General features: G+C 42.9%; 1 protein-coding gene across 1 annotated transcript in view; it reads right to left on the bottom strand.

The window, feature by feature from the left end:
* The window catches only part of LOC109896514 (actin filament-associated protein 1-like), a 131,019-nt gene that overhangs the window by 18,965 nt on the left and 99,554 nt on the right, over nucleotides 1–12,500 (bottom strand). The window contains 3 exon segments of the mRNA XM_031832554.1: nucleotides 1–12; nucleotides 1,033–1,110; nucleotides 11,013–11,192. The exon segment at nucleotides 1–12 is cut by the window's left edge and continues 70 nt beyond it. Of these exon segments, the coding sequence (XP_031688414.1) occupies nucleotides 1–12; nucleotides 1,033–1,110; nucleotides 11,013–11,192 (270 nt within the window).

The raw sequence follows: 12,500 nt of genomic DNA, 5'->3' as shown, positions 1-12,500 counted from the left end.
ACACAACACCTTCTGGAATGGAACAGTTAAGATTTGAGAGCATTAGAACTGTCAGCAGGACAGACAAACACACACAACCATACATAAACACACACACTGTACACACAGAGAATCTTGGAGAGCATCTGCAACATGTTATGTATGAATAATTAGACTAGGCTTCTAAGTACGGTGCCAGCTAGGGAGCGGTTTGTCATAAAAACCCTCCTGCGCTGCCTCATTTTCCACCACTGTACACACACACACACACACACACTGACTACCACACACACACACACACACACACACACACACACACACACACACACACACACACACACACACACACACACACACACACACACACACACACACACACACACACACACAGTACAGTAAGGCTCCAACATATCCAGTAACTTATGAAATCCAATAACACACCCTCTCCCCTGACCTCCCTGTACACACTGTGCCACAGCTGCAATTAACTGCTATCTGGCACAACAATTACAGATTTTACTGCATTGTGTTGCCCTGGTATCCTATTGTGCTGCCCTGGTATCCTATTGTTCTGCCCTGGTATCCTATTGTGCTGCCCTGGTATCCTATTGTGCTTCCCTGGTATCCTATTGTGCTGCCCTGGTATCCTATTGTGCTGCCCTGGTATCCTATTGTGCTGCCCTGGTACCCTATTGTGCTGCCCTGGTATCCTATTGTGCTGCCCTGGTATCCTATTGTGCTGCCCTGGTATCCTATTGTGCTGCCCTGGTATCCTGCCTGCTTTTAGGGCACAGAGAGAGAGGGGAGGGGAGGGTACAGGGGCACCTATGGCAACATATAGAAATCTCCTTCTCCAGTTGTCCTTGGTGAGAAATTACAGTAGCTGTGTTTGTGTGTGTGTGTGTGTGTGTCTGTGTGTGTATGTGTGTATGTCCTTACCTTCATGTTGATGTGTTTGTATACATGTGTGCGTTTTGAGTGTTTATGAGTGTGTGACTTGCCGGTGTGTGTAAGTGTGTGTTCATGTGCCTGAGCTGGTGTTCTGTTCCTTACCTTCTCCAGGTCGGGCTTGTGCACAGGAGACCCTGATACATCTGAGTCACAGCCATTACTGCACACCTCCCTCATCACCTGGAGGAAGAGCAAACATAAAGGAGGATTCTAGGACAGGACTGTTCATGTTCAACTGGCTACGATGCATCAGTTACATCCAGCAAGACTGACGTCTTGAAGAAGCCATGTCAACATCTTTAAAGTCCAGAATGTGTTGCCGACACTACATCCCCCTCCCCTGTGTTAAAGGTATTAGATCCCAGAACAGAATACCTCACTGACAGCAAGACAAGACTGACAGAAAGACTGACAGGAACAAGGCAACAGGTATACAGATTAGTGTACACTACTTGACCCATATGGCTCTGGTCAAAAGTAGTGCAATGTACAGTATAGGGAATAGGGGGCCACTTGGGACACAGACCTGCTGTCGTGTAACACACCCATTCAAAGTGACTGACATATCTAGGGATGTCCACACTCACACTTTTTTTTAAGTGTGTGAGATTTTAAACATTTAGTTCATACCTTAACAGAGATTTCATAGAGACTGAGTCTTAACAATGATTATAGTGAGACTGAGTCTTAACAGTGGTTAGAGGGACAGTGTGTCTTAACAGTGATTAGAGAGACTGAGTCTTAACCGTGATTCTAGACATACTGAGTCTTAACTGTGATTATAGACATACTGAGTCTTAACCGTGATTATAGACATACTGAGTCTTAACAGTGATTACAGAGAGACTGAGTCTTAACAGTGATTACAGAGAAACTGAGTCTTAACAGTGATTATAGAGAGACTGAGCCTTAACTGTGATTGTAGACATACTGAGTCTTAACAGTGATTACACAGAGACTGAGTCTTAACAGTGGTTAGAGGGACCGTGAGTCTTAACAGTGATTATAGAGACTGTGAGTCTTAACAGTGATTATAGAGAGACTGAGTCTTAACAGAGATTATAGACATACTGAGTCTTAACAGTGATTATAGAGAGACTGAGTCTTAACAGAGATTAGACATACTGAGTCTTAACAGAGATTATAGCGAGACTGTGAGCCTTAACAGTGATTATAGAGAGACTGTGAGTCTTAACAGTGATTATAGAGGGACTGAGTCTTAACAGTGATTATAAAGGGACTGAGTCTTAACAGTGATTTATAGAGAGACTGAGTCTTAACAGTGATTATATTAGGATCCCCATTAGCTGTTGCGAAAGCCGCAGCTCCTCTTCCTGGGGTCCAACACAGAACATGAAACATGACATCATACAGAACATTAATAGACCAGAACAGCTCAAGGACAGAACTACATACATTTAAAAATGTAGCCTACATATCAATGCACATAGCCTACATATCAATGCACATAGCCTACATAGCAATGCACATAGCCTACATAGCAATGCACATAGCCTACATATCAATGCACATAGCCTACATATCAATGCACATAGCCTACATATCAATGCACATAGCCTACATATCAATGCACATAGCCTACATAGCAATGCACATAGCCTACATATCAATGCACATAGCCTACATATCAATGCACATAGCCTACATAGCAATGCACATAGCCTACATATCAATGCACATAGCCTACATAGCAATGCACATAGCCTACATAGCAATGCACATAGCCTACATAGCAATGCACATAGCCTACATAGCAATGCACATAGCCTACATATCAATGCACATAGCCTACATATCAATGCACATAGCCTACATATCAATGCACATAGCCTACATATCAATGCACATAGCCTACATAGCAATGGCACATAGCCTACATATCAATGCACATAGCCTAATAGCAATGCACATAGCCTACATAGCAATGCACATAGCCTACATAGCAATGCACATAGCCTACATAGCAATGCACATAGCCTACATATCAATGCACATAGCCTACATATCAATGCACGTAGCCTACATATCAATGCACATAGCCTACATAGCAATGCACATAGCCTACATAGCAATGCACATAGCCTACATAGCAATGCACATAGCCTACATATCAATGCACATAGCCTACATATCAATGCACATAGCCTACATAGCAATGACATAGCCACATAGCACATAGCCTACATATCAATGCACATAGCCTACATATCAATGCACATAGCCTACATATCAATGCACATAGCCTACATAGCAATGCACATAGCCTACATATCAATGCACATAGCCTACATATCAATGCACATAGCCTACATATCAATGCACATAGCCTACATATCAATGCACATAGCCTACATATCAATGCACATAGCCTACATAGCAATGCACATAGCCTACATAGCAATGCACATAGCCTACATAGCAATGCACATAGCCTACATATCAATACACATAGCCTACATATCAATGCACATAGCCTACATAGCAATGCACATAGCCTACATATCAATGCACATAGCCTACATATCAATGCACATAGCCTACATATCAATGCACATAGCCTACATATCAATGCACATAGCCTACATATCAATGCACATAGCCTACATAGCAATGCACATAGCCTACATAGCAATGCACATAGCCTACATATCAATGCACATAGCCTACATATCAATGCACATAGCCTACATAGCAATGCACGTAGCCTACATATCAATGCACGTAGCCTACATATCAATGCACATAGCCTACATATCAATGCACATAGCCTACATATCAATGCACATAGCCTACATAGCAATGCACATAGCCTACATATCAATGCACATAGCCTAACATATCAATGCACATAGCCTACATAGCAATGCACATAGCCTACATAGCAATGCACATAGCCTACATAGCAATGCACATAGCCTACATAGCAATGCACATAGCCTACATAGCAATGCACATAGCCTACATAGCAATGCACATAGCCTACATAGCAATGCACATAGCCTACATATCAATGCACATAGCCTACATATCAATGCACATAGCCTACATATCAATGCACATAGCCTACATATCAATGCACATAGCCTACATATCAATGCACATAGCCTACATAGCAATGCACATAGCCTACATAGCAATGCACATAGCCTACATAGCAATGCACATAGCCTACATAGCAATGCACATAGCCTACATAGCAATGCACATAGCCTACATAGCAATGCACATAGCCTACATAGCAATGCACATAGCCTACATATCAATGCACATAGCCTACATATCAATGCACACAGTCTACATATCAATGCACACAGTCTACATATCAATGCACACTAGTCTACATATCAATGCACACAGTCTACATATCAATGCACACAGTCTACATATCAATGCACATAGCCTACATATCAATGCACATAGCCTACATATCAATGCACATAGCCTACATAGCAATGCACATAGCCTACATAGCAATGCACATAGCCTACATAGCAATGCACATAGCCTACATAGCAATGCACATAGCCTACATAGCAATGCACATAGCCTACATAGCAATGCACATAGCCTACATAGCAATGCACATAGCCTACATAGCAATGCACATAGCCTACATAGCAATGCACATAGCCTACATAGCAATGCACATAGCCTACATAGCCTACATAGCATGCACATAGCCTACATAGCAATGCACATAGCCTACATAGCAATGCACATAGCCTACATATCAATGCACATAGCCTACATATCAATGCACATAGCCTACATAGCAATGCACATAGCCTACATATCAATGCACATAGCCTACATATCAATGCACATAGCCTACATATCAATGCACATAGCCTACATAGCAATGCACATAGCCTACATAGCAATGCACATAGCCTACATAGCAATGCACATAGCCTACATAGCAATGCACATAGCCTACATAGCAATGCACATAGCCTACATATCAATGCACATAGCCTACATATCAACTGCACATAGCCTACATATCAATGCACACAGTCTACATATCAATGCACACAGTCTACATATCAATGCACATAGCCTACATATCAATGCACACAGTCTACATATCAATGCACACAGTCTACATATCAATGCACATAGCCTACATATCAATGCACATAGCCTACATATCAATGCACATAGCCTACATAGCAATGCACATAGCCTACATAGCAATGCACATAGCCTACATAGCAATGCACATAGCCTACATAGCAATGCACATAGCCTACATAGCAATGCACATAGCCTACATAGCAATGCACATAGCCTACATAGCAATGCACATAGCCTACATATCAATGCACATAGCCTACATAGCAATGCACATAGCCTACATAGCAATGCACATAGCCTACATAGCAATGCACATAGCCTACATAGCAATGCACATAGCCTACATAGCAATGCACATAGCCTACATAGCAATGCACATAGCCTACATATCAATGCACATAGCCTACATAGCAATGCACATAGCCTACATAGCAATGCACATAGCCTACATAGCAATGCACATAGCCTACATAGCAATGCACATAGCCTACATAGCAATGCACATAGCCTACATAGCAATGCACATAGCCTGCATAGCAATGCACATAGCCTACATATCAATGCACATAGACTACATATCAATGCACATAGCCTACATAGCAATGCACATAGCCTACATAGCAATGCACATAGCCTACATAGCAATGCACATAGCCTACATAGCAATGCACATAGCCTACATAGCAATGCACATAGCCTACATAGCAATGCACATAGCCTACATAGCAATGCACATAGCCTACATAGCAATGCACATAGCCTACATAGCAATGCACATAGCCTACATAGCAATGCACATAGCCTACATATCAATGCACATAGCCTACATAGCAATGCACATACCCTACATAGCAATGCACATACCCTACATAGCAATGCACATAGCCTACATAGCAATGCACATAGCCTACATAGCAATGCACATAGCCTACATAGCAATGCACATAGCCTACATAGCAATGCACATAGCCTACATAGCAATGCACATAGCCTACATAGCAATGTCCAATAGGGGAGAGGCGTTGTGCTGTGAGGTGTTTATCTGTTTATGAAACCAGGTTTGCTGTTCATTTCAGTAATATGAGATGAAAGGTTCCATGCAATAATGGCTCTATATAATACTGTACACTTTATATAATTTGTTCTGGATTTAGAGACTGTGAAAAGACCCCTGGTGGCATGTCTGGTGGAGTAGGTGTGTATGTCAGAGCTGTGTGTAAGTTGACGATGCAAACAATTTGGGGTTTTCAACACAATGTTCCTTATAAAATGAATAAGTGATGCAGTCAGTCTCTCCTCAACTCTTAGCCAATAGAGACTGGCAGCATAGTATTGATATCAGCCCTCTGATTACAATGAAGAGCAAGATGTGCGGCTCTGTTCTGGGCCAGCTGCAGCTTAACTAGGTCTTTCTTTGTAGCACTTGACCACATGTCTGGACAATAATCAAGGTAAGACAAAACTAGAGCCTGCAGGACTTGCTTTTTGATTTGTGTCAAAAAAGCAGAGCTTCTCTTTACTATGGACAGACCTCTCCCCATCTTTACATCTTTACAACCAATCTACAGTGCCTTTGAAAAGTATTCAGACCCTTTCACTTTTTTCACATATTCTAAAATGGATTAAATAAATAATAAAAATCTTCAGCAATCTAAACACATTACCTCATAAAGACATCACAATACCCCATAAAGACATCACAATACCCCATAAAGACATCACAATACCTCATAAAGACATCACAATACCCCATAAAGACATCACAATACCCCATAAAGACATCACAATACCTCATAAAGACATCACAATACCCCATAAAGACATCACAATACCTCATAAAGACATCACAATACCCCATAAAGACATCACAATACCCCATAAAGACATCACAATACCTCATAAAGACATCACAATACCCCATAAAGACATCACAATACCTCATAAAGACATCACAATACCCCATAAAGACATCCCAATACCCCATAAAGACATCACAATACCCCATAAAGACATCCCAATACCCCATAAAGACATCCCAATACCTCATAAAGACATCACAATACCTCATAAAGACATCACAATACCCCATAAAGACATCACAATACCCCATAAAGACATCACAATACCTCATAAAGACATCACAATACCCCATAAAGACATCACAATACCTCATAAAGACATCACAATACCCCATAAAGACATCACAATACCCCATAAAGACATCACAATACCTCATAAAGACATCACAATACCCCATAAAGACATCACAATACCTCATAAAGACATCACAATACCCCATAAAGACATCACAATACCTCATAAAGACATCACAATACCCCATAAAGACATCACAATACCTCATAAAGACATCACAATACCCCATAAAGACATCACAATACCTCATAAAGACATCACAATACCCCATAAAGACATCACAATACCCCATAAAGACATCACAATACCCCATAAAGACATCACAATACCCCATAAAGACATCCCAATACCCCATAAAGACATCACAATACCTCATAAAGACATCACAATACCTCATAAAGACATCACAATACCCCATAAAGACATCACAATACCCCATAAAGACATCACAATACCCCATAAAGACATCACAATACCTCATAAAGACATCACAATACCCCATAAAGACATCACAATACCTCATAAAGACATCACAATACCCCATAAAGACATCACAATACCTCATAAAGACATCACAATACCCCATAAAGACATCACAATACCTCATAAAGACATCACAATACCCCATAAAGACATCACAATACCTCATAAAGACATCACAATACCCCATAAAGACATCCCAATACCCCATAAAGACATCCCAATACCCCATAAAGACATCACAATACCCCATAAAGACATCACAATACCCCATAAAGACATCACAATACCCTATAAAGACATCACAATACTCCATAAAGACACCCCAATACCCCATAAAGACATCACAATACCCCATAAAGACATCACAATACCCCATAAAGACATCACAATACCTCATAAAGACATCACAATACCCCATAAAGACACCCCAATACCCCATAAAGACATCACAATACCCCATAAAGACATCACAATACCTCATAAAGACATCACAATACCCCATAAAGACATCACAATACCTCATAAAGACATCACAATACCTCATAAAGACACCCCAATACCCCATAAAGACATCCCAATACTCCATAAAGACACCCCAATACCCCATAAAGACATCCCAATACCCCATAAAGACATCACAATACCCCATAAAGACATCACAATACCTCATAAAGACATCCCAATACCCCATAAAGACATCACAATACCTCATAAAGACATCCCAATACCCCATAAAGACATCACAATACCCCATAAAGACATCACAATACCTCATAAAGACATCACAATACCCCATAAAGACATCACAATACCCTATAAAGACATCACAATACCCCATAAAGACATCACAATACCCCATAAAGACATCACAATACCCCATAAAGACATCACAATACCCCATAAAGACATCACAATACCCTATAAAGACATCACAATACCCCATGTTGATTCTATAAACAGGACGTTTATATGTCTGGATTTCACATTAGTTTTGGAGTGCCTCAAGGCTCCGTTCTAGTCTTGTCTCTATTTACTAATGCAGTCTTACATGAATCATTACAGGGACATCGTGTTGGACATGTTATTGGATTCTTATCCTCCGACTAGGGTGGAATTACCAAGGCCTTTTATTTCCATTATTCATTCTTTAATGGGAAATTCAAGAGTGATTATTTATCGAAGCTCTCCGTCTCTGGATGGAGGAACAGAGTAGGAGAGAAAGAGAGAGAAAGAGAGATAAAGAGAGAGAAAGAGAGATAAAGAGAGAAAGAGAGATAAGAGATAGAGAGAGAGAAAGAGAGATAAGAGATAAAGAGAGAAGAGAGAAAGAGAGAGAAAGAGAGAGAAAGAGAGGGCGAGAGCACGAGAGAGATGCAAGAGAGACAGAGAGTTAAAGAGTGCGCGATAAAGGAAGAGGGAGAAATAAAGACAAAGAAAGCAATAGAGAAACCGACAGAGCTTTTCCCCAGCGCTCCTAGGCCACGTCCAGCCCTAATATCCAAACACATACTCCACACTAATCTGTTTGGCTCTGTGAGGCGCGCAAACACCCCCAGGCGTAATTGTATGCTGAGCTGGCCAAAAGAATATCTCCTCCCTCACCGTACAGTTAATAACGCAAGGGGAACACATGTGCCTTCAATCCAATTCCTCTAGTCCAGGCCCCCGTTTCGGGGTACGTTGAACCGTGGCCAGCCGGGCCACATAATTGGGCGTGCTGATTGCAAGCATCATTGGGTTAGATGTTAATCACCTGAAGCAGAGAGTTTGTTTGGGGTGAGGTTGAAGGGTATTGGTTTATTCCGTGTTCACATTTATTGGTTCAATGTGTTTATATCGTGCATGTTTTCAGACACCTGACCAAATATGCGTCAGTGTCCCGTCTCGAGCGATAATTACGGATGTTGTGGGTTTTTCTTTTCTTCCTTCGCTGGTTCGGTTTGTATATGTGTGCAGTCCAATGCGGCTGCTAGCAGGTACCGCGGCGCTACCCCAGTGTGCTGTTAAGCAATAAACAAAGCTAATTACCATGTGGAAGGAGTAATCAAACCAGAACAAAAAAATTGACTGTTTCCTTTTAATTCCCTTATTTCTGAAAAAAAGCTCCTATATGGACCCACCATTTACACGTAATAGGGTTGGGAAAGCAAATATGACTGGCTATTGTTTCCATCAGCAGTCTGCACAGGACGAAATAGCAGACCGCTCGGTTTTTAACGGGGCCTCTCTGACCGGGTTTTTACACAGATTGAGGTGCTGTATGAAAAAGCCCGGGTCCAAGCTCAGTTACAAAGGGGCCCGTTCGGTAAAGTAGAGGCTGGGGAAGTTCGCTGGCAGGAGTGGTGAAACGGGAAATGAGGAAGGAGAAGGGCTCTTAAAATAGCTGCACAAGGATAAACCATGGTTGTGCATGTGTGTCTGTCTGTGTGTCTGTCTGTGTGTGTTTCTATGAATTTAACCCCCCCCCCCCCCCCCCCCCCCCCCATGGCCTCTTCCATACTGCGATTGAAGTAGAATAGCTCAAAGGCGATGGTATGGGAATGACATATTGGGCAGAGTGGAAAGGGGAAAAGGAGTCAGCAAGATGCTTTACTTTGAGGTCTCCAGGAGAGAAACAGACGCGAGAGGGAGATCTGAGAGAGACTGTTTCACAGATACTAACCAAACATCCTGACATCAGAAACACCTGTTCAAAATAACCCTCTGGCCCCTAACGCAATATCACGAAGAAGACTCCGCCCGCTAGGGCAGAAATAGATCTTTAATTTTCATACAGGACCAAAGGCGTCGCTCCCCAAGAAAAACAACCAGCGGCCTACTGTACCTTTGGACAAGCGTACCACAAGATTAATCGTTTTTATTCTCTCACAAATATACAGCATCTTCCTTCAGCATTTACAGTAAATTTACTACATCCTGTTTTCACCCCCCAAGAGTACCCTGGACTGGATGATCCCTCTTCACAGTACCAGTCTGTTCCTGCTTATTTAGCCAACTTGTCATTGTCTTGTCAACAATGAGGGATCCTGAAATGCACCTATTAGTATGTCACTCCATCTACAACAGTGTCACAGTAACATTGGGACCATTGTCTGATAGAAAACCATCGTAATTGGTGTCTCGGGTTATTGTGTTACCCTGATCCACTCGGACTACCACAGTGTACTGCTCTAACATCATAATCTGTGTGTCAGGTTATTGTGCTACCCTGATCCACTCGGACTACCACAGTGTACTGCTCTAACATCATAATCTGTGTGTCATGTTATTGTGCTACCCTGATCCACTCGGACTACCACAGTGTACTGCTCTAACATCATAATCTGTGTGTCAGGTTATTGTGTTACCTTGAGCCACTCCTCAGCCTGCTCTTTGCTCTGCACGGCCAGGACCAGGGCATCTGCCCCCTGGTGGGCTATCTTCAGCTCGTGTTTCTTCTTCTTGCCGTCCTTGGGGACATGTGTGATGCTACAGCCTGATAACAGCAGCTCCATCTGGGGTGTCTGGTCTTTAGATGACTTGTAGCACTAGAGGAAGAGAGAGGGAGGAGACAGTAAGAGACAGGAAGAGAGAGGAAGAGAGGAGAGAGAGGTAAGAGGGAGGAGAGGGGAGGAGAGAGGAAGAGACAGGAAGAGACAGGAAGAGAGAGGAAGAGAGGAGAGAGAGGATAGAGGAAAGAGAGAGGAAGAGAAAGGGAGGAGAGAGGGAGGAGACAGGAAGAGACAGGAAGAGACAGGAAGAGAGAGGATAGAAGAGAGAGGAAGGAGAGAGGAAGGAGAGAGGAAGGGAGGAGAGAGGAAGAGAGAGGAGAGAGGGAGGAGAGAGGAAGAGGGAGGGATGAGAGAGGAGGAGAGAGAAGGAGAGGGAAGAAGTGAGGGAGAAGAGAGAGGATAGAGGAAAGAGAGAGGAAGAGAAAGGGAGGAGAGAGGGAGGAGACAGGAAGAGACAGGAAGAGAGAGGATAGAAGAGAGAGGGAGGAGAGAGGAAGGAGAGAGGAAGAGGGAGGAGAGAGGGAGGAGAGAGGAAGAGGGAGGGAGGAGAGAGGAGGAGAGAGAAGGAGAGGGAAGGAGTGAGGGAGGAGAGAGGAAGAGGAAGGAGAGAGGAAGAGGGAGAGATGGAGGAGAGAGAGGTGAGAGGATGGAGAGAGGAAGCGAGAAGGAAAAGAGGAAGAGAGGATGGATGGAGGAGAGAGGAAGGAAAGAGGAATGAGGGAGGAAGGAGAGAGGAGAAAGGGAAGAGAGGAGAGAGGAAGAAGAGAGGAGAGAGGGAGGAGAGAGGAAGCGAGAGGGAGGGGGGGAGAAAGGAGATGGAGGAGAGAGGGAGGAGAGAGGAAGGAGGGAGGAAGGAGAGAGGAGAAAGGGAATAGAGGAGAGAGGAAGAAGAGAGGAGAGAGGAAGAAGAGAGGAAGCGAGAGGAAGCGAGAGGGAGGAGTGGCGGAGAGAGGAGATGGAGGAGAGAGGAAGAGCGAGGAGAGAGGAAGAGGTCAAAGAACCGGTGGATTAAGTATTTCAAATACACATGGCTATGAGCGTCTCTGGGTGCATGTGATTATTCAGTGTGTTTATGATACTTTTTTTATTTAGCTCATTTTCAGTATTTGACAGGTAAAGGACAACTGACACTCTACGAGCACATGTCTGTGAGCACAATCATCCACAACACACCAGCATGGTCTGTGAGCACAATCATCCACAACACACCAGCATGGTCTGTGAGCACAATCATCCACAACACACCAGCATGGTCTGTGAGCACAATCATCCACAACACACCAGCATGGTCTGTGAGCACAATCATCCACAACACACCAGCATGGTCTGTGAGCACAATCATCC

Source organism: Oncorhynchus kisutch, linkage group LG9 (assembly GCF_002021735.2).
Source record: "Oncorhynchus kisutch isolate 150728-3 linkage group LG9, Okis_V2, whole genome shotgun sequence".
Taxonomy (NCBI): domain Eukaryota; kingdom Metazoa; phylum Chordata; class Actinopteri; order Salmoniformes; family Salmonidae; genus Oncorhynchus; species Oncorhynchus kisutch.
Note: the sequence above shows the minus strand (reverse complement) of the source record. Positions and strands in the feature narration are given on the sequence as shown.